This window comes from Sinocyclocheilus anshuiensis, unplaced genomic scaffold, assembly GCF_001515605.1.
Source record: "Sinocyclocheilus anshuiensis isolate Anshui unplaced genomic scaffold, SAMN03320099.WGS_v1.1 scaffold838, whole genome shotgun sequence".
Classification (NCBI taxonomy): Eukaryota; Metazoa; Chordata; class Actinopteri; order Cypriniformes; family Cyprinidae; genus Sinocyclocheilus; species Sinocyclocheilus anshuiensis.
This window is the reverse complement of record NW_015539915.1, coordinates 381,725-405,335: the sequence shown is the minus strand read 5'-3', so window position 1 is coordinate 405,335 and position 23,611 is coordinate 381,725. Positions and strand designations below refer to the sequence as shown.

Below are 23,611 nucleotides of genomic sequence, written 5' to 3'. Positions count from 1 at the left end.
AGGGCTTTTATATGGATCTCATTTCATCTGTGGGAGCATTACGGATTAAATATGGAACAGAGCCGGTTCTGTGTCCTAGAGCTAGTCAGATATGGCGCAGCGCTAAAAAGAGCTCATTTACAAACACACACGTACCTGCGGCTCTCGCACAGTGTTCTGGTGAGAAATGACTGCTGCTGTACACACAAAACACACTCAGTCTCAGAAATTGGGTCATTCGATGAAAATGGGATAGTATTGAGCTGCAGGTGGATAAATGTGGCACGTCTTGCGTATTTGGGTCCAGAGTGCGGGAAGTGCATGAACAGAAATCCTGTTAAATGAATTAGCAGTTAGGCTTGTTGCATTTGGATAGGTGAAATACACAGCAAAGCAAATCTGAAATGCAGCTTTATATTGCTGTTGACATCAAGTCAGGTCCTTTCGCAGTTTTGAAGTCATAAAACCTTGAGGAATTCATGCTAGTTGTGTGAGAGCACGATTCTTGAAATAACCAACACCTTCGTGTCAGCCAATAAGATTGAATTTTGCAATTTCGTTAAAGAGATAGTTTCCCAAAAAAATGAAAATTACCCCATGATTTCCTCACCCTCAAGCCATTTTAGGTGTATATGGATTTCTTCTTTCAGACGAATACAATCAGAGTTATATTTTAAAACATCCTGGCTCTTCCAAGCTTTATAATGGCTGTAGGTGGGTGTTATTTTTCAATAGCCCAAAAGAAGCCCAATAAAGCGCATCCATCCATAATAAAAAAGTGCCTCACACGTCTCGGGGAACAGCTTTTTATTGTGAACACGCATGTGACAGTTAGCGGAAGCTAGATATTACTTTTTATAAAATGTTAAATATGGATATTTTTCTTAACGAAAGCACATCGATTCGCTACCGGAGGCCTTTATTTACCCTCCGGAGGCGTGTGAGGCACTTTTTATCATGGATGGATGTGCTTTATTGGACTTCTTTTGGGCTATTGAAAAATAACACCCACCCACTGCCATTATAAAGCTTGGAAGAGCCAGGATGTTTTTAAATGTAACTCCGATTGTATTCGTCTGAAAGAAGAAAGTAATATACACCTAAGATGGCTTAAGGGTGAGTAAATCATGGGGTAATTTTCATTTTTTGGTGAACTATCCCTTTAAAATCTTGTTAGCGGTGGGTGAGATACCTGATAAATCGTTATCATAAATCTGACAACCAGTAGAGATTTTGGATTATCATATCTATTGCGGTTGTTTAAATGCAATAAGACGTGAAGGAGAACTCAATTCCATTCTTGCATGCTGTTCTGACAGGGTTTTTTTTTTTTTTTTTTTTGTGTTTATGTTTGTTTTTTTGTTTTTTTTTGATGACTCGCAGGTACAAAAGGCTGCCTGTCAGAACAGCATAAAAACTGAACTGGAATCTTTTGGAATTTCTGCCTATGTCATTTAAATTAATAAAAAAATAACTTGACTCTGGACTGTTATTTATTTATTTAAAAATAAACTATTTAATTTGTATTTTTGTTTTATAGTAATTATTTGTCCTATTATGTTGTATTAATTAATTTTTTTCTTATATAATTACTGTTAATTGTCTTCAGTAAGTTTGAACATTTTTAATATTTTTGTATTCATATCAGTTGGACTAGTATTAGTTTTTGCCTTTGTATCAACATTGGTATTGAGAAATGTGAAATGTCAGTGTCATCCAAAATGTCCATGCATTATAAAAAACGTATTTCCAGGGAAAATAACTATATTATGATAAATAATCTTATTGTGAAACACAATTACTTTTGGTTATATTGCCCACCTCTAGTTCTTGACTTTACTGTATTTGACTTTGAAAATGCACCAGATGATCCATGTGTGTACTGTCTGAAGCTTAGGCTAGCTTTAGACAGATAAGCGCTAATATTTTTAGACTTAGCCTTCCTAAACATGGCTATACTCTTGCCAAACACTGTCCTGTGTTCCTGCATACCTGCAAACTCAACAAAATCTACTGTTACAGTTATATGAATGTGTATCTTAAGGGAACTGGCTATCTTTAGAAAAGTTTTGATGGCATTTTCTTTTAATTTTACTTCCGTATGATGCCTAGTAGTCATACGTAGTGTTTAAAAGCACTTTGTGTACAGGGATAGCAGTGGTAACTGCTGTATTAGTCTGCTTTTCAGTGAGCATCACCTACTGTTAGAGTGTGGATTTGCATTTTATACTGTCATTCATCTGTCAACATATGTCGTTTACATAAATGATTTACTATTCTGAAAGGAGATTTTCACTTTTTTTCTGAGATCTGTGTCAGTACCTTCTTCTGTATGTTTGTATGTCACAGATCAGTCAGAAGAAGCTGAAGAAGTACGAGAAGGAATACCACACCATTCGAGAGCAGCAGGAACAGCAGGAGGCGCCCATCGAGAGATATGAGGTAGATTTATCCTGTGTGAGAGCGCATGATGCGTCTCTGCTGGGATTTACACATCTGCATTCATGACTATGTGCATATGAACATTTACATGATTCATTAGAGCGCGTGTGCGTTTGCCCATATGCGTTTAGTCTTGGCTAAGATTTCGTTCTCCCTCACAATCAGAGCTAGTTTTCTCCTCTGTGCTGAGCTCGAACTCATTTTCCTCCGTGCCTATCCTGTATCTCGTGCTATTAGCATATGTGCTTTGTGCTTATAATGAGCAGTGATGTGAGAAGAGGTCACCGCTGGGCTCAGAGATGATGAAAATCTGGCCAGATGGATTCCTGATAACAGCGGCCTGCCAGTCAACTGTTAGCCTGAGCCCAGCTAACGAGGATTTACCTTGATCATTTAGGAACTGTCAGTCAGGGTTCAACATCTACACACACACACACACACACACACACACACTTCACACATCTATAGGGTTCTATAGTTCACTTAAGTAAAAATGCTGTTTGAAGTCTCTATAAGAAAACATGGAGTCCTCAGAAGTATTCAAGATCACAATTAGAGTGTCATAAATCAAAGTACATTAAAAATAGTTTGCTAGAGTTGTCCAGATCTTGCTAATATTGTCCACAAACAATTTGTGGCAGGGGATTTTGATGAGAAAATGCACTGAAAATAAAATCATTAGACTTATTAGTCCTTCACAATGACACTTTTTTCCCTTTACTTTTTAAATACTAATTCTCAAAAATATTTGGGCCAAAATTAATGTATTTATGTAAGTTATGTATTTGAATTGCATATAAAATTTCCATCCATTTAGATTACAAAGTCTTAACCAACTAACTAATAAACAAACAAAAAAATTTAAAACACATTTGGTTTATTACAGAAATCTATGGAAGCCCGAGTCCACCATGGAATCAATAAAAAAAAAAAGTGAATTGTGACTTTTAATCTCACAATTCATACTTTTTTTTTTTTTTTGGAGAAAATCTGAATTTTTATATATTAACACTGACCTATGAGATATATACTCACAATTCTGAGAAGAAAAGTCAGAATTTTGAAATATATGAACTCAGAATTTATATTAAAAGTGTGTAATTCAAATGGACAGAAATTTTATATGCAATTCAAATGCATAAATCTTAAATTTAGAGGGAATGTTTTATATCCCACAGCTTTGGAAAATGGGCTGGTGCTGTTTAGCTCTGTAATCTTAATAATTGTATTATCAACAATACCATTACATTAACTAATTTACATTTGAATTCAGTAAATGGTCTGTAAATGTACATTTGCTTTACTGACGTGCAAACTTTATTACACATTTGTTACATCACCTAAACTCAGTCATTTGTGTCTCTTAAATACAGAAGGCCATAAAAATGTATGTGTATGTATGGAATTAACACACACACACACACACACACACATGCACAATACAAACACACACTCTCTCTTTAACAAGCTGAGTGTCTTTTAGTACTATAGCCGGAGGACTGAGAGTCCAGTCAGTGTGTTAATTGCTTTCTGACATATTTCCCTCTAACTGGTAAATTTTTAATCAGGTTTCTTCTCCAAGGTTCCTCATATTCCTAGCACAGTTAACCATTATAGTGACTGTCACGAGACAGTGACGGAGTCACACACTCACACACTGTGTCTGCTCTGTAGAGAGAAAACCGGCGGCTACAGGAAGCTAACATGCGTCTGGAGCAAGAAAATGACGATTTGGCTCACGAGCTGGTCAGCAGTAAGATCGCCCTGAGGAAAGACCTGGACAACGTGAGTCTTTCAGGCAGTTTGACGCTATTTTAAACATTTAGCAGTTCCTGACATTCACACATGCCTGTGGCTTCTGGTATGTGTAGTAAAACACAGCGTGTCCTTTTTCCTTAGGCTGAGGAGAAAGCTGACGCACTCAACAAAGAGCTTCTCATCACTAAACAGAAACTGGTGGAATCTGAAGATGAGAAGAGACGACTGGAGGAAGAGTCTGCTCAGGTCAGACACCTCCAACACCACCCAAAACTCACTAACGCTCAAAATAGTAAACAGTATTTCAGAAATAAAGCTATGACATAACACACATTGTGTATTGAACAACAAATTGAGACTGTCTTGTATTTTAGCTTCAAGTTGTCACCCTCTGCCTGGTTTCCAGCTCTGCTCTGTAAACCAATTTTCTTGAGTTGCATTTTGGGATGCTCTTTAAACAATATTGAAGGTGTTCAGAAGTCTGTTGAACTATTCTTGGTTTCTTTTACTTCACTGTCCACTTCAATTCACTCATTTAAATATATAAAATAATTATAATAATCAATATAATAAATAATAAAAATATAATATAATTTAAAATAAAATACATTTATTTTTTCACATCAGCTGAAAGCAAAATATATGTGGAAATTTGTTTTGTAAAAAAAAAAAAAAGGAGGCTTTTAGAATGTCTGTTGAACTTTTCTTGGTTTCTTTTTCTTCTATCCTCTCCCATTTAAATGTAAAATGCATAAAATAATGCATAATATAATTATAATAATCAGTATAATATATATAATTAATAAATTATATATTTTTTCAATAATCTGTAAGCAAAATATATGTAAAACATATATATATATATAGCAAATTAAACTATGCATGTGCATCAGAAGTAGCTACTAAATGCCAATGATTTTAGCTTTTTTTAACAACAACAAAAAGTTTAATTTGCAAATTCCCAGTGAAGGACTACACTACCCATAATCCTCAAATAAGATCCACCAATCAGAGAAGTCACATTTACCATGAAAATTTGTTTGTGTGGTGTGTGGTGTTTTCTGAACTGAAACTACTTTTAAACAAGACTTATATTCAGTTTTATTGGATTTTTTATGCAGAAAACAAACAGTTGCATGGGAAACAAATTCATTATGTTTTATGATTGGAAGTGTATTTCCCAGTATCCCTGTAATGAGTTCAAGTTCATGTGCTGTATTCTGGATGGAGTGGTATCAGGGAATGATCCCTGAGGAGGCAGACCCACGGTACTCGGGATGTGTGTTTGAGTTGATTGCTGTGGTTCCTCTGAGACAGCTCTTACATTACTGCAACAGTACGGCCTGTGGACACAGTTGTCCTCAGACAGGAGAGATGTCTCCCGGAGGGGACACTTGGGTTAAATATAGGATCGTTGTATGACTTATTTCTTTTTAGGAGAAAAGGTGGCAGAGTTTTTAACTTGGGCTCTGCATTTGTGTTTTCAGCTGAAGGAGATGTGTCGGAGAGAACTGGATAAATCTGAGTCTGAGATCAAGAAAAACGGCTCCATCATTGGAGAATACAAACAGGTGAACACACACACACACACACACACACACGCGCTGACTCACTCGCCTTTAGTCTTCAGTGAAGCATGGTCTGCTGTCTCTGTTTGAGATTGTTCTGATTCTAATGGCCTTCAGTCACTATAATGAAGTCCAATATCCATCCATTAGGTCACTATGGCTGCATCAAACCCTAAATCAGTTTAAATGGCCCAGGCTCTGTCATATCTCATCTTAAAACACCCCATTATCCAATTAAATGACCTTCATAAAACTCTTAACTGAGACGCTCTATGAATGTGCATCAGTTTTACTGTACAGTTCTCTCCTGCTCTGCCAAATATTTGCTTAATTTAGTTTACTTTTATGCATTTGGCAGCTTTTGTATCCAAAGACATTTTTATCAGTTCATGCATTCCCTGGGACTCGAACGCCATATAATCCTTTCCATATTTTTTTCTTTTTACTTTATACTCTTTTCTTCACAAGGTTTGTGTTTTTTTAGACTTTTTTGTGTACGTCAACAAATCCTTTTCATTATTATATTATTATATTATTATTTTTGTTCCTCTGTTTTCCTTTTCCTTTTGTTTTGTACAGTGTAACTTTAGTTCATCTTAAAGGAAAGGAGCCCATTAAGCCCGTAAACAGATTCGCTACAATACATCTTTAGTTTTAAGGGGCCACATATTTTGTGTTTTCATCTTTTTCTTGTGGGAATCTATGGCAACTCTTTTGAACCGTATAGTTAAAAGTTTGCCACATTGATTAGGGTGGGTTTCAGTATCCCAGCTGGCAATTATGGTATCGCTATCTCAAGCAGCCTTGCATTACCAACATTTTAAAATGGCATGAAATGGAAATATCCCTATCCATTTTTTTACGGCATCTCAATGATCTTATTGTGAACAATGCATCCATGCATATGTTTGTCGTAAGCTGCCTTTTTTTAAACCTTAGGGTTAGTAATCGATAATCAAAATATCATAACTGAGTTTCTGGTTGAAATGACGGGTGATGTGTGCCAGATTTCTCTAGTCATGTAGTCCACTTGAACTCCATTTTTCTTGGTTTTGAATGAAAGCTCTCCTTGAGATTCTGCCTCCATCTAATCTAATCAATTGATGGATGAACCAGAACCCATCCTACATTTTTTTCTTTTTCAATAATCTGTTTCACTCAGATGTATTTCACAATATGCTATAAAATATGTCACTAATCACCTTAAATTGTGACTTGTGACAAGTTTTCAATGGCTATACAGCTTTTTGTCATTTTGAACCAATTCACTTTCCCAATTTTTTGGATACTCCTCCAACAATGTTTCTTAAATCTTTACCACGACTTGCTCAGGCCAGATTTTTGAAGTCAAACATTGTTTTACATAAAAACCTGAACTAATAAAAACCTTAATCTTAAATTGCTAGCAAATATAGCAATCAGGAGGCATTATTTCAGCAACTCTGATGCATATTGACATTGTATGTATTATTGTCACATTGACTGAGAATACCATGTAACATTGGTTGCAATGGACCTAATGGACAAAAGTTATGAAGCTGTAAATAATGGTTAAAAAAAATCTACTCATCCTTACAATGTACCATTGTTGTGCTTGGCCTAGCTGTACTTTGATCTTTTTGCCACATTTATTGATAGGTGAGTAGAAAGAGGACAGGAAATGGAGAGAATAGGGCAGAACAGGATCAGGACATTTCGTAAAACCAATTGACCCTTCCCAAAGACTCGACCCTCTTAGTTACTATTGTTATATCCGACAAGCCATGCCATTTGTTATACGAATTTTAAGAAAGTCAAACAATAAATACCATTTTGTGGCTCTTTAATGTGTCGTGACAGATCGCTGTGGCGCCTCAGTTCAAGCGGCATGTGAAGCGATCATCTCTTCCTGTTTACTACTTATAGCACATAATAAACATGAATGAACATCAGAAGGTATCTTGTTTCAACTGCGGAAAGATGTCAGATGGCCTGTCAATCAAGTTAACCACCAAGCCATGGCTCGAAACATGTTGTCTTTTTTGTTCTACATAGGAATTTTTTTTTCAGAAATAACCCCAAATTAGGGCTGCACGATAAATCGAAATGAAATCCTAATCGCGATTAGGCAAAAGCTACGATTGTCATGCGCATCTTGTCAGTGAAGCATGGTTCTGTGTTTAGAAGTAAATCTCCATCTGAAGGCCAGAGCCACAGCCATATCACCCTGCAGCCCAAGACTGGTTGCCCACTGAAGCTAAGCAGGTTTGAGCCTGGTTAGTACCTGGATGGGAGACCTCCTGGGAAAACTAGGTTGCTGTTGGAAGAGGTGTTAGTGAGGCCAGCAGGGGGCGCTCACCCTGTGGTCTGCGTGGGTCCTAACGCCCCAGTATAGTGACGGGGACACTATACTGTAAAAAGCACCGTCTTTCGGATGAGACGTTAAACCGAGGTCTTGACTCTCTGTGGTCATTAAAAATCCCATAGCACTTCTCGTACCCTCTCTCCTCTCTACCTGTAGCTGGTGTGTGGTGAGCGCACTGGCACCGTTGTCCTGTGGCTGCTGCACACTAGTGGTGGTTGAGGAGAGACCCCCCCACATGATTGTTAAGCGCTTTGGGTGTACAACAATACAGCGCTATATAAATGCATCATTCATTCAGAGGGCGCTCTTGCGTGGAAACTCCAAATACATCCCGCAGAAGAAACCCAGGAAATGCCTATATAGCAGTAGCTGGATAAACAGAAGATTTAACTGCTTTCATTGATTCAACGTGACTAATAAACACACAACTACGACAATATATGGTTTATCTGAGTTTGTCTTATAATTTTCATTATAAATAAAGTGACGTGACATGTGGCCAAGTATGGTGACCCATACTCGGAATTAGTGCTCTGCATTTATCCCATCCAAAGTGCACACACACAGCAGTGAACACACACACACCGTGAACACACACCCGGAGCAGTGGGCAGCCATTTTTTTGCTGTGGCGCCTGGGGAGCAGTTGGGGGTTCAGTGCCTTGCTCAAGGGCACCTCAGTCGTGGTATTGAAGGTGGGAGAGAGCGCTGTACATTCACTCCCCCCACCTACAATCCCTGCAGGTACGAGACTCGAACCCACAACCTTGGGTTACGAGTCCGACTCTCTAACCATTAGGCCACGACTTCCCTAAAGTATATAATAATGCAATGCTAATCGACATAGCCTTTATCACTGCTTGGAATACTATGAAATATGTTGCGTGCCTTATTCTGTGTAAGAAGCCACATCATCTCACAGAAGGATTTATTTCAAACACTCGACTGACGTTATGAAGTGAGTTTGGAGTAAAAACACATGTCATTATCGCAAACAATTTCATAATCGCGCGATTATATCGGCTGCGGTTTTTTTGCGTAGTTTGTCAGTGAACTATGGCTCTGTGTAGTAAATGCTGCTCCATCTGAATGCAGGTGATGGAGATTTACTACTAATCACAGAACCAGCTTTACTGACAAGATGTGCATGACAATCGCATTCGATTAATCGTGCAGCCCTACCCCAGATAACTTTTAATAGAGTACAGTAAGTAGACCAAAAGGCTTAATATGTTCCTGTAAACATGCATGTCCAGACTGGAGCAGTTTAACATGCTCATGTATAGATAAGGGCTGATCTGAGTGTAGAGGAGAGGCTGGCCTGAAAGTGGCACCTTCAGTGCAGTATGAGAGCTTCTCTGTAAAAATAGTTGAGCTGCTGTCCCTGCAGAGCTCATTTTAATGGGGCCGCTGACAGCATGATTCATGGAGGAGCATGATAATGGTGTCCTCTGAGCTGAACCAGCTCTCTCTCGCACACACTCACGCTCCTATTGCTTGTATGAGGCAGACGACACACAATGAGCGTCAAAGGCCTGCAGGTATCATGCTGGACGGCTTCCTGGTGTGAAACGAACACACGTTCACTCATTAGTGTGAGGAGGAAAGGTTTAATGCATCTGCCGTCTAAAGGCTATGCTGAGAAAACACAAAGCTGGAACGTAAAAAGGGAGAAAAAGCGTATTCCTATAAAATGTTAATTTCAAAAGTCCCTTCAGTCTCTGCCCTGTATAATTTTTCACATCTGACATTGCTGTACTGCATAAAATGTATTTAATTAAAAGTCTGTTTGATGAAAATATGTCCCATTCATTCATATTTGTTCACTAAATGAGTAGCTCAGACATTTTCTCAATGTAGATACATTCTTTTTGTTAACGCTTGTCAAACAGCAAGAATAAAATATCTGGCTCATTTGTCTTATACAGACATGAATGGCATCTCAAATCATGTCTTCTGAAGGAGACATACAGTATGCTACTGCTTTTCAAAGCGATCAGACTTATAGTTTTCGTTTGATGGACAATAAAAGGGGTGGAAAATGAAATATGACTACAATAGTGTATGTGACCATTAGAGGTCATGATACTGCCTCGTAGCTTTATTAAAGGAACACAAATTTTAAATCTGCATTGTTTAAATCTGCAAACTTTAAATTGTTTTTAAAAACTGCACCGCAGGGTGTTACGTAATATTATGGGCCAGATTTACTAAATAGGGCAAATTAGCGTTAGAGCGCAATTCCATAAAAGTGCAGATGGGAGGAAATTCTGCGGATGATTTACTGACAAGGTGCACATTAAAGAACACAGACGCAACATCTAATTTCCATAATGACCAGCGCAATCTACAAAGAGCAGTGCAAATTACACCTGCTTTAAGACATGCTTTTTTGGGCGTTAAATAATGGCGCAAATACCAGTAAATTGACCAGCGCAAATCGTAGTAAATTGTGTTGCGTGATTCATTTAAATACTCTTCTCATATATTTACCGATCGAAAGGGAAACTCCTACAAATACATATTCAATGAGGTGAGTCGCAAAAATAACTGTCCAAGCCTTTTCAGCCATAATTTCCCACTGCGTGTCTTTAGTAAATCCTGGCCGTAGTTTTTTTGATGCCAAATGAGGGTTTGCGCAAGCTGATAGTAAATCTGGCACTATGATCGTTGCAGTGTCCGTAAAAGTTACTTAAAAAATCCTGCAGTGTCTTGTGACCATGACTTTAGCATAATATGCACGCTCTTAACACGCACAGGCAGATTTCTCTAAACATACTTAGTTTTTATGTTCCACAAATGCTCGTTAGAAAAAGTTATCCTTGTCCAGTTTCTCTTTAAAAGTTATGATGGATAAAAATGTGTTTGTACTTGTTTAACAAGCGTCAATGTGGGTGATTGTTGTTGATTCTGTCTTCAGTAGCTTGTTATTGTCTCATCTGTTTCTTTTTCGACTCTGAAACAATGGCTTAGGCCATCTTGTGGACAAACTAATTAGTGCAAAAATGTCAAAGCATGTACCGATTAAATTTGTGTCGCGCACTGTTCACACCCTAGTGCACGCATAAAAAAACTAAATATTCTTTAGGGTTAACTCTACATTGGGCTTAGCGCTTAAAGGAATAGTTCACCCAAAACTGAAAATCATCCCATGATTTACTCACCCTCAAGCCAAGGTGTATATGACTTTCTTCTTTCATATGAATACAGTCGGAGTTATATTAAAAAATGTCCTGGCTCTTCCAAGCTTTATAATGGCAGTGAATGGAGGTCGAGATTTTGAAGCAAAATAAAGTGCATTCATCCAACATAAAAAGTGCTCCACACGGCTCCGGGGGTGAATAAAGGCCTTCTAAAGTGAATCGATGCATTTGTAAGTAAAATATCCATATTTAAAACGTTATAAACGGATCTCTAGCTTCCGCTAACTGTTGTCCTCTGTGGCGTCCCAGCGGATGATGTAGGCGTAGCTTGAGCTCCAGTGAGAAGTAACGAAAGCGTAAGTGCAGAGGAGAGAGCAAAACAAAACACCGGTCACAAATTAGAAGTACAAAACGAGGATTTGTAAAGGAAAATGTCAGAGAATTTTGATATAAGCCAAGAGGAGACTGGTTTTCCTTTGCTTGAATCAAAATTTGGTTCTCACGAGTTATTCTCACTGGAGCTTACGCTTTGCCAACGTCCTACATCATCTGCTGGAATGCCATGATGAACGCGCATATGACTGTTAGCGGAAGCTAGAGATTACGGTTTATAAAGTTTTAAATATGGATATTATTTTTACACAAATGCATTGATTCGCTTCAGAAGGCCTTTTTCAACCCCCCCGGAGCCATGTGGAACACTTTTTATGATGGATGGATGCACTTTTTTGGGCTTCAAAATCTCTACCCCATTCATTTCCATTATAATGCTTTCAAGAGCCACGACATATTTTTTTTATATAACTCTGATTGTATCCATCTGAAAGAAGAACGTCATATACTACTAGAAAGGCTTGAGAATGAGCAGTTGGGTGAACTGTCCCTATAATGCTTAGCGTGTGCACGTTACTTTTACAGTTGTTTTACAGGCAAAAAAGAACCGAATGAGATGAAACAACAACAACAAACTACTGGAGCTGCAACAACAATAGACGGCCAAGTATATGACTGTTTGTGTGAGGGGGTTTAGAGAAACATGAAACTCTAGTTTGAATACAAAGACGTTTTTATTGATCCTAACTTCTGGAGAAACACTGGAAAAGAGTGAAACTTTCTGTGTCAAGTGCCTAAGGCTATGGATTCAGCTGTATGTGTATGTCAAAAAAACTGAATTATACTTTGGGCTTTAACCAGTGAGCCATGGCTTAGAACTGAATATTTCATTAGGAATATTCTGGGGCTGCGTCATTCCTTCTCATTCATTCATTAGGTCATTTGAGGCTACATCCTCCCTGCTGATCAATGCATGTTTAATGAGGGTGTTTCGCCAAATTAAGATATTCAGGCCACATTGATCTAACAACGACCTCCAAAGGATTGATGTCAGGTTGGGAAAGAACGCATGGACCTCATCGATCAAGGGTGAAAGTCAGCACTCTGTCAGGAATCTCCTACTGACCTGAGCTCTGCGGTGCTGTTAGTGCACTTACTGTAAGAGGATGCTGGGATTACATAGAGACCGGGGGAATGTGATATCCTGTAACGAGAGAGATTGATTGAAAGATTGTATGTTCTGCTCATGATGGTTGACCTTTTACCGTAAGCCTTGTTCTCCCTCCTCTTCTGGAACAGTATTTTATTGGTGTGAGCCAGAGCACTGCTGACCCTTGACCTCTGTGTGTTTGTGTCTCAGATCTGCTCTCAGCTCAGCGAGCGGCTGGAGAAACAGCAGACGGCCAACAGAGGAGAGCTGGAGAAGATCCGGGTGGGTGATGACTCAAACACACACAGCAGATTGTGGCTTGATATAGCAATGCATTCTTTTAAAAAAAGATCTATATATATGGTAACACTTTAGATTAGGGAACACATATTTACTCAATACTAAGAGTTTTCCCTCAATAAACTACTAATTTGCTGCTTAATAATAACTAGTAAGGTAGTTGTTAAGTTTAGGTATGGGGTGGATTAAAGGATTTAAAATATGGTCATGCTGAAGAAGACATTAATATGTGCTTTATAAGTAGCCAATATGCTAGTAATATGCATTTAAATAAGTTAATAGTGAGAACTGGTCCTTACAATAAATTGTTACCATATGTACAGAGGTACATCTCAAAAAATTAAAATATAATGAAAAAGGTAAATATTTTTTGTCACTCATTTCAGAAAGTGAAACCCATATATTATATAGATTCATTACACATAGAGTGAAATATTTCAAGACTTCGTACCCACTGTATATATATATATATATATATATATACAGGTACATCTCAAAAAAATTGAATATCATGAAAAAGGTCAATATTTTTTGTCACTCGTTTCAGAAAGTGAAACCCATATATTATATAGATTCATTACACATAGAGTGAAATATTTCAAGACTTTATTTCTTGAAATTTGATGATTATGGCTTACAAATAATGAAAACCCAAAATTCAGTGTCTCAGAAAATTAGAATATTGTGAAAAAGTTAAATATTGGAAATATTGGTGTCACACCCTAATCAGCTAATTACCTCAAAACACCGCCATCTACCAGGAAATTTTAGAGCACTTCATGCTTCCTTCTGCTGACAAGCTTTATGGAGATGCTGATTTCATTTTCCGGCAAGACTTGGCACCTGCCCTCACTGCCAGAGGTACCAAAAGCTGGTTCAATGACCATGGTGTTACTGTGCTTGATTGGCCAGCAAACTCACCAGACCTGAACCCCATAGAGAATCTATGGGGTATTGTCAAGAGGAAGATGAGAGACACCAGACCCAACAATGCAGATGACCTGAAGGCTGCTATCAAAGCAGCCTGGGCTTCCAGTGCCACAGGCTGATTGCCTCCATGCCACGCCACATTGATGCAGTAATTCAAGCAAAAGGAGGCCCAACCAAGTATTGAGTGCATAGAAATGAACATACTTTTCAGAAGCCTGATATTTCTGTTTAAAATATCCTTTTTTTATTGATCTTATGTAATATTCTAATTTTCTGAGACACTGAATTTTGGGTTTTCATTATCTGTAAGCCATAATCATCAAAATTTCAAGAAATAAAGGCTTGAAATATTTCACTCTATGTGTAATGAATCTATATAATATATGGGTTTCACTTTCTGAAATGAGTGACAAAAAATATTGACCTTTTTCATGATATTCTAATTTTTTTAGATGTACCTGTATATATAACAATATGTGTGTGTTTGTGTTTATATAAAGCACTAACATACAGATTTAAATCTTGAATTTTATTGAAGTCAGGCATCAAAACATTATAATATAGTTTTTAAAAATATAAAAAATAAATAAATAAAACTGACATAGCATTTAACCTAACATGACATTTAAGGCAAGACACTACAAGCAAAAACAATGATTTTTTTATGCACTGGTCAATTTTGAGATTTTGGGCAATTTGGCTTTTCATAATGTTATAGACTACTGGAAAAACCCAAGGTACACTTTTAAGTGTTTATTTTATTGAGGTCTCCACCTCAGAAATCTTTACTTCAGTAGCGCTTACATACACCACACTTTACATTTTTATTCTGTACCTGTCTTCTGAAGGTTTCATCCATTATTCAGAGTTATGATCTGGAAATGTATGCAAATTAGTGCATATTTAATTAGATGCAGTTTTATGTAATTAGCTTAATCAACTGGGGACGTATGGTGATGTCTATCAGTTCATTTTTACATTACTCACCTGGATTATCTTGCCTTAAAAATTACAATGTTTCACAACTATAAATGAATTATATAGCTATTTTATGTGAGAAAGATCTCAAAGAAACTTGCACAGTTGTTGTAAATCATGACAATCAATTATACTGTTTAGTGTCACTATGCAATAATATTTGACCACAGCATGCTGCGATTGACCAGTCCGAATCAACTCTTCCAGAGCAATGTCTGTCAATGTCTGCTAACAATATCGAACTCATACAACAATTAAAACAAGTGTACTATTGTCACATAATGATATGGTCACTCATATACTGTAACCTGATGTTCAGTTTTCCCTCAGTGCTTTTGACTTACAAGATTATTCTGACAATGGGTTTGCTAACAACGTTTCAAATGGACAGAACCAGCCACACATTCAAAATATCCTGTTCAGATCTCACTTGAGAGAATTTAATCCACACTCACATTTTGTGCTCATTCAGTCGTGTCATTCTTACACAGAAATTTTAGTTGCATGTCTTTTATTTATTTGGTAGATAGCCTTGTAATAAGCAAGATAATATACAAAAAGCTGCTCATCATTTTATGCTGATTGTCCTGCTCAGCCTGCTGGGCTTTATTTAGTGTTAATAAGCAGCTGATATTGTGAGCAGAGTTACGCCTGTAATCAGCCAAAGCAGCTTAACGTGGTGATCTCCAGGCTTGTGGTGAAGGGTTACGAGGTGAACGTGTGCATCTGTACAGATGAAGGTGGAGGGCTGTGAGAAGTGCAGCATTCTCTTCAGTAAGGAGGGCCGTCTGAAGGTGCTCAGCGCTTCTAAGGAGGGCAGTGAGGAGGACACAGACGAGGAGAAGGAGGCGCTGAAGAACCAGCTGAGAGAGATGGAGCTGGAGCTGGCGCAGACCAAGCTACAGCTGGTGGAGGCCGAGTGCAAGATCCAGGTACCACAACTACTCAACACCTACCTGATCCCAGACATCACCACACATTACATGAAAATGTACACTAGTCGATGTTTGAAGTGGATCAAAACCTTTCATCAAAGTTGTCCTAAAACCAAAATGCGTTCTCGTCTTCTGACAACTTTGATGAACTTTTTTGATCCACTTCAAATGTTGACTGCTGTATTTGGATGTTCCATGTCTTTCATCTTCTCACAGTTCTTTCACAGACTCAACAATTTTCAATGTGTTCATTTAGAAATGTGGCTTTATTTAGAAAACTGGTAAACTTTTACACTGTGCTTTGATTGGACTTTCATCACTGATGGGTGATTGAACCAGTGTATGTCCTTTAAATGGGCAAAAGGGAGTTCAGAGTCTTCAGTCCAATCAATGTTTTTGATTAAAAGACAAAATGTTACAAACCTGTTGAATTAGTTACTTAAATATGAAATGTAATCATTTCATATGAAGTGCCTGTTATAAAATCCAGCTTTGCAGCACAGGGATAAATTACATTCTAAAATAACTTTTTTTATTAGAGTATATTTTAAAGTGTAACATTTCAGAATATTACTATTTTTACTGTATATTTATCAAATAAAAAGGGTCCATTTTAACAACTAAAAATGGAGAACCTTATGCGTTTTGGCCATTCATTTACACTAGGGGTGTTGTGATATGCCAGTACTGGTGATAACCATGATATTTCAAAACGAAAAGTACATAGCGTCAAACACATGTGATTTGTGTTTCATTCATACTCAACGCCCAAGTGAGCCCTCACACAGAAAGTCCACATGCAAGACTCGTTAGGAGTAAAAAACAAATGACTCAACAGGAAATCCCTTAGCTATTGCTGTAACTGAATAAATAGATAGATAGAAGCATTCGAACTGATGAAACATGAAGACAATAAACACAACTGCAACAATATGTGGTTTTTCTGTGTTCCTCAAGCCATCTCGGGTGTTTTCATAATTAAGTATGTTTATAATCTATTGCTAATCGACTTTATTACAGTATAGAATATATGTTCTGCCACATTCTGTGATAAGAAGCCTCAGCAGATCACAAAAGGAAGTTATTTCAAACATTTGACTGATGTTATGGAGTAAAAATGTAATTAAATGTTCTTTTTTTTGGACAACAGGTTTAGAACTGCTTTTCATTGCAAGTCATTAGAGATGTTTGCTGTGTGTTTTAAACGCACGTTATAAGCGGGGAGGCGCTTCCTCATCTCAGCGCATAGACTCGCGGACACACAAACAGAGCCAATTTGGAGAGAAATAAAGCGCACAGAAATTATTTAAACATTTACATGGTCGTTCACGTCGATTTGGTGGCCTTAAAATGCAAACTTTTGAAAATGTTTCAAAGTGCAAGTTTTTGAAAACGATTCTGTTATTGTCTGTGTAAACTACAACAATGTGAATTTGTGAAAACAGTGACGTCATACGCATGTGTATTATGTTTATTCTATAGGTATGTGTGTAGACGTGTAGTGTTTATAGAGTTTTAGTGGTAGAGTTTTTTTTGTCATTTTCACAGATTCATGTGGACAGGGATCATTTTGACAATGTTGTCGTCTATACGTGAAACCTAAAATGCAAAGGAAAAACGTTTGTTTGTTGCAAAGGAAAAATTGTTGTTGTGTAAACACACCCGTAGTGAGCATAAGAGACTTGTCACAAAAACAAAATATTAGCAAACTTTTTAACAGTATACTCACACCTATAAAAATTGTTAGTGTTTGCAAGTAACAAGGTTAAAGATTTAGCCTAAATAAGTACCAATAGTTTTTTTAGGCTTGTTTGAGAGATCCAATGGGCAAAGTTTGTAGAGTTTTAAATTTCACCTCAGGTGTGAGCTAGAGGACCAGGGGGCTGTTTCATAAAAGATGCTAAGAAAAGCAGGGATTAAAGTCCAAAATCTGACTTGAAATAACCTAACAAATCAATCTGGGCAAAAACGGTTCCATAAACGACAATTTCAAATCAGCCAATCTCAATAATTCGATCCATGTTCAATGAGTCAAGATTATTTGATGTGCACGCTTATACTTAAACAGCCCTTAATGTCAAACGAGTGAATGAATTAATATCGAATTACAATATTAATAATATATTATAATAATAACGAATAATATATCAATAATTCTGAGTAAAATATACATTTTGCTAAAATATTTGTTGTTGGACATTAAATGTGAATTTTAAACCTACATATAAGTGTATTTTTTTATGATAGCAGTAACTAAATCAAATGTAAGAGATAATACAGCCCTAATTACTAGTTCAAATGAGTTGAGTATTTCTCTTACTAGTTCAAATGTAGTCTGTTTTCTATAATTTTTCATTTAATTTTGTGACTTTTAACTTTTAAAAAGTGCTTTAAAGAGCAATTTTAGATTGTAATGTTTTAATGTTCTACTAATAACCATAAAAAGTACAGCTGTCATAAAATCAGAGAGAAAGGCTGCATCGCTAGAAACTGCTGATCAACTGAATGCGCAAGTAGCAACCATTTCATATATCTTTCATATATCAAAAAAAGGTCATTAAATTTTGGGCACAATACATTAAATATAGTTGGTTGTAGCCTATATTTTTTCTTTTATGTTTGATGCAACTTAAATGAATTTTTTCGTATACTTTTATTTTTCTGGACTGATAATAAAGTCAAATAATTGTATGTTGAGAGAGTCAGTGGTAATATCATTGCCTTCTTATCGGTCAGTGTTAGAGGAACTCCGGACCAGGTTAGTTTCCCAGCATAAGTTGCCACAGTGACTCAGCTTGAGCTATGGTAAAAATTTGCTTTCGGAAATCAAATCATGTGACAATAAAAGTTAGACTAACTGAAATAAGCCTGGCTTATTTGGTAAACTTGTTTTATGAAACAGTCCCCACTAAGTAAACATCTTCCTGTCTTTAGGACCTGGAGCATCATCTGGGTCTGGCTCTGAACGAAGTCCAAGCCGCCAAAAAGACGTGGTTCAACAGGACATTAAGCTCCATCAAGACTGTGACAGGAGCTCAAGGCAAAGAGAGCGTCTAACAAGACACACTTCCAGAGACGAAACACTCCAGCCCCATCATCTCCCCCCATCCGGCTCGCCCCCCACAGCTGGAACAGTGCGAACAACTCTCCTTTTGTATAAACAAAAACCTTCCTTCTAGGGTACCAGCTACCCCATTTGAAACACAAGTACTTACTGAAAGAAAAAGACTTTAACGCTAGTCTTTCTACTACTGATGATGTTAAACGACTGGGGCATGTAGCTGACCAAAAACGCTCTTCTGGGGGATATTAACATTTCTATCTGCTGTCCTACTCAAGACTACTTGCACAAAGTCAACAGACGGTACGAGTGCTGCCGGAAAACTAGCTTACGTTCTAGCGTGACTTTCGTTATTGTAATAAGAGGGCAAATGTGTTGATTGTGTGCATGTGTACGACTGAGGTCTGCTTTTATTGTACAGTGCGTGTGTGAATGTGTTGGCCAATATTGTGGTTCTGAGGAAAACTAAAACAAGAAGTTGGTAGCACACTGTACATAGACTGTACAGTGAACTTTTAATTAGATTCCTCCTCAAACCACTAGCTGGCGCCCTTCTGATATTAACAAAACAAGTGAATGGTATATGATGGGATACAGGCATTATATATATGCGAAGCCATACACAACCAGATCTGTTAAGTCTGCTTGTGTATGCGAAAGGTTTTACAGTAGCTGTTCATCATGACTAGCAGGAAGCACTTACGCGGTGAGCACACGCTTTGATCGGCAAGCACATCTGAAGGTAAAGAAACCTGCGGCAGTCACTGTGTAACGGACTCTCTGTGGGGAAGGTGTTTGCACCTTACAGACATATTTATATTAATATCAGGCTTGCTAGAGATATTGTCGTTGTTAAAGAAGACAAATGAGGCCGTTCTAAAAGGCACTGGGTTGTAAATAGCTTTTTTTTTTTGGATTAATTTTATATTTCAACTTTGGTAACTCTACTAATGTTGCCTAATTGTACTGTGCTACAGATTATTACTCATGTTTTGCTTTTGTCTGAATTTCAAACTGCTGTCTGATCATTACATGCCAAATGTACCTTTTACCCAGCATTACATGCGTGTGGACATGGTAATAGTGTAGGAAGCATTGTGTAAACCTCCATGAATTTCAGTATAAACCTATGAACACGTCTCCTCTGGTCTGGTGTCTGTTCTTTGTTTTAATTTTCACAAGATCATTTTGAACTAAGTCATTGAGCATTTACGTTTTGGCATTATTAATTGTTTCCTGGTCTCATTTATGATTTCACAACATTGGGCTTATGGCACTTTTGCAAAACATCAACATTAAAAAGTCAGTTTATGTCAAGACTTCAGTGACTTTTCACAAAAGATTAAATTATTTTAACATAGTATCTCTGCTGTCATCACATTTAAACAACTGTCATCAAAGATTTACAGTGGTCTGATCACCTTAATTGGAAACTACTGTAACATTTACCCCGGCTTTACTGACAAGATGCGCATTAAATATCGCATGCGATTTATCGTGCAGCCCTAATATATACATATCTACATGGTCTACACTGGATGCGGCGTGGCACGACATGACAAATCCCTGACCTATCGAGAAGAAACAAAGCAACCTCGGCGTCCGATCGCAGGCCTTCTGCTCCTTGAGTGCTCTCCAGCTCTGAAAGCTGATCCGATATTTACACGGGTCCTACTTCTTGCCTTAAGCCTTCTTTTGTTCCGCAGACATTTTCCTCTTTTGTTTTTTTATCCACCATCTCTATCTTTCTGTCGCTCGGCTCGGACTGAACGCTCTCTCCTCCACATCATGAGTAGACACGCCCCTTACTGCTGATTGGCTACAAGTTTTTTTTTTGCTATTTGGCCCGAATCAGTTTTCTAAAGTGTTTTTGAAAAATCGCTTACCCCACCTTTAATATTTACGTGCCGTGTAATCAGTGGTAACTCAAACATGCTACTTGCTAATTAGAGTACTTACATTTTTATGACATTCTGTTATCAGAGAAGAATTGGTAATTTAGTAAGAATGTTGGTTCTTATAATATCCCCGAAAAGCTCTGCAGACTTTAGGCTATTTTTTTAAGCTTACTGTGTAGTTGTATATAAGTATAAAGCCAGCAGATATGTGACTGCTCCAACATCATCATCATGACCACGAGACACATTTAAAAATTAACGAAATTACAATTACTTTCATATTAAACATCGCAACGAGTACAATGATGACAAATTATACAATTTGAAATAAGGTAACACTTTACAGCAATGTTCTATTTATTAGCATTAGTTTAAAATGAACAAAAAATACTTCTAAAGTATTTAATAATCATAATCTGAACATTTACTAACACGATTAGCATTAAAAGTTGTCTGTTAATATTATCTAACAGACTTGAGCTGACATTAACAATGAACAGCTCTATTTTTATTAAATAACTAAAATGAACATTTTATTAATCAACATTAAAAAAGATACATTATGTTTTGATAAATATATAATTATATAATTTTGTTAATAGCGATGTTAATGTGCTCATGAATATGAACTAAAGTCACCCAGTAGGCCAAACATTAAGTTGCTCATTGGATGGCAAATAAAGAAATCCTGCTATTGTGCTGGCACTGGTCTTGAAAGAATATTTATGAATATATTAAAAACACTTATTAAGCTACTTGACTTCCCGCAAACACTGAAACCAGCGTTATTGGATCAATGATAGAGAGGGCATAACTGAATAAAACAGAACACGTGACTCACGAAAGCCTGGAATAGTTTATATTAACAAAAAAATAATAAAAATCACATTATTCACAGCGTAAGAACAGACATTAGCATACTCTGCAAAACTAACAAGATGTACCAGCAAATTAAAGTCAACAGTGAACGTGCGAACGCGTTCCTCTGTGCTCTGTTCACTTGAAAAGCAGTCAATCGCGGTGTGAAATGTTATTTAGATTATGATTAGATGAATAATGGAGTTTATGTGCGTTACCGTGCACCTTACTTTGAAGCTGAAAGCTGTCCTTCACTCCACAGCTGCAACGAGGCTGTAATCCGCTTGTTCAGTCGTGACGTAGTAATACTGTTTCCGGCTCCAGTCTCTACTCGTTTCAATTAAGAATGCTGTTTTAATAGCCGTCTATCCCTTACAAAAATTAACCATGGTTTTACTACAAACAAACAAATAAATAAATGGTTATTACAGTTAAACCATAGCAACCAAAAACTAAACATGGTTTTGCTACAATAACGATAGTTAATCATGGTATATTTGTAGTAAAACTTTGGTTATTCAAATGGTAATCAATCCGCCAAAAAAACAAACGTGGTTACTACACTTCTACTATAATAAAACCTGGTTAATTTCCATAAGGGATTAGCACTATTTATTCATATCACAAAATTAAGCTAAGCTTTTAAAAAGTTATCTTTCCTGGCACCAATATTTTAATTCAGGACGAATCACTGTCTGACCATCTGAGATTTCGGTATGGAGATAAAGGTTATGATCATGATTTTCTGTAGTAGTACAGCACACCATGAGTGTATATTAGCACTATTTGTCATTTGGTTTTGGCATCTGACAGTCAGGAAACATTAACACGTAACATCAAGTCACCATTCCACCATTTCTGACAAACAAGCAACAGACTGGAAATCATTCATGTTCAACGTAGAGTAGAGTTGCGTGAAGTTCCAACCATATGCATATGTAGAATTTCTGTGGCCATACCTTATTTGACCACCTGACTGGATGTGATGTAGGCTATTCTAATTGAAACTAATATCGTAAGGTAAAACATTCTTCTTTAAACACTAATTATGTCGTTTATGCATAATTATGGAGTAAATCATTATTTAATCATTTACACTGATTATTTGTTTTGTGTGGATGTATTCATATGTTCATTACATGCATTAAAAAAACCATTAATTTTTCCATTGTGAATAAGTGGAAGGTAAGGTTGTTTCGTGACCAATTTGAAAGTGAATGCCACTAGGGGATGAAATGCAACAATTGTATACAAATGTCAGAGCTATTGGACATTGCGTCAAGGAAGTCTCTAATTTCCTTAATATGTTAACCAGCTTTGATAAACTAACCACTGATTTGACAAGCAAATAGGTCAGTAGTCACAGTGAAATGGTTGTCCTACAGCAGGGGTGCCCAACCCTGCTCCTGGCGATTGACTGTCCTGCAAAGTTTAGCTCCAACTCTAATCAAAGACACCTGCCTTTAATTTTTAAGTGATCCTGAAGACCCTAATTAGTTGCTTCAGGTGTGTTTGATTAGGGTTGGAGCTGAATTTTGCAGGACAGTCGATCGCCAGGAGCAGGGTTGGGCACCCCTGTCCTACAGCATGTCTTGTAATATCATTAAGCCTGTTTATAAGCATGGCATGCAAAGTTTTTAAATAGCACGTGGTCCTGTAAAATTATCACCCTGGGATGATGTGCTAAGCAAGTTTGGGAATCCTGTTACTGGGAGTTACCTGGCATCAGTACAAACCCAAACATCATCGCTGATGAAACCAAACAGCTCACTTGTCACAAGTTGGTGAACGTGTTAGGAGAGGGAACGAGGGGAACGTTGAAAGCACTCATTTACCCTAGCCTGAGTCTGGCTGGTTTGTGCTTAAGTACCTCAACCCAACCCTAGTGTGCCTCCAGCTCTGCCCAGGTTTCGTGTTATGCTTGCTCAGTCATCG

The 23,611-nt window shown here is 37.3% G+C and overlaps 1 protein-coding gene across 3 annotated transcripts in view; it reads left to right on the top strand.

The window, feature by feature from the left end:
- The window catches only part of rabgap1 (RAB GTPase activating protein 1), a 102,680-nt gene extending 82,860 nt beyond the window's left edge, over positions 1 to 19,820 (top strand). For all 3 annotated transcript variants that reach the window (XM_016483397.1, XM_016483395.1, XM_016483398.1), the window contains 7 exons: positions 2,329 to 2,421; positions 4,096 to 4,206; positions 4,321 to 4,425; positions 5,667 to 5,750; positions 12,927 to 12,998; positions 15,659 to 15,856; positions 18,794 to 19,820. In XM_016483397.1, the coding sequence (XP_016338883.1) occupies positions 2,329 to 2,421; positions 4,096 to 4,206; positions 4,321 to 4,425; positions 5,667 to 5,750; positions 12,927 to 12,998; positions 15,659 to 15,856; positions 18,794 to 18,916 (786 nt within the window). In that variant the 3' untranslated portion in view covers positions 18,917 to 19,820. The remainder of the gene's footprint in view (positions 1 to 2,328; positions 2,422 to 4,095; positions 4,207 to 4,320; positions 4,426 to 5,666; positions 5,751 to 12,926; positions 12,999 to 15,658; positions 15,857 to 18,793) is intronic.
- Positions 19,821 to 23,611: the final 3,791 nt, after the last annotated feature.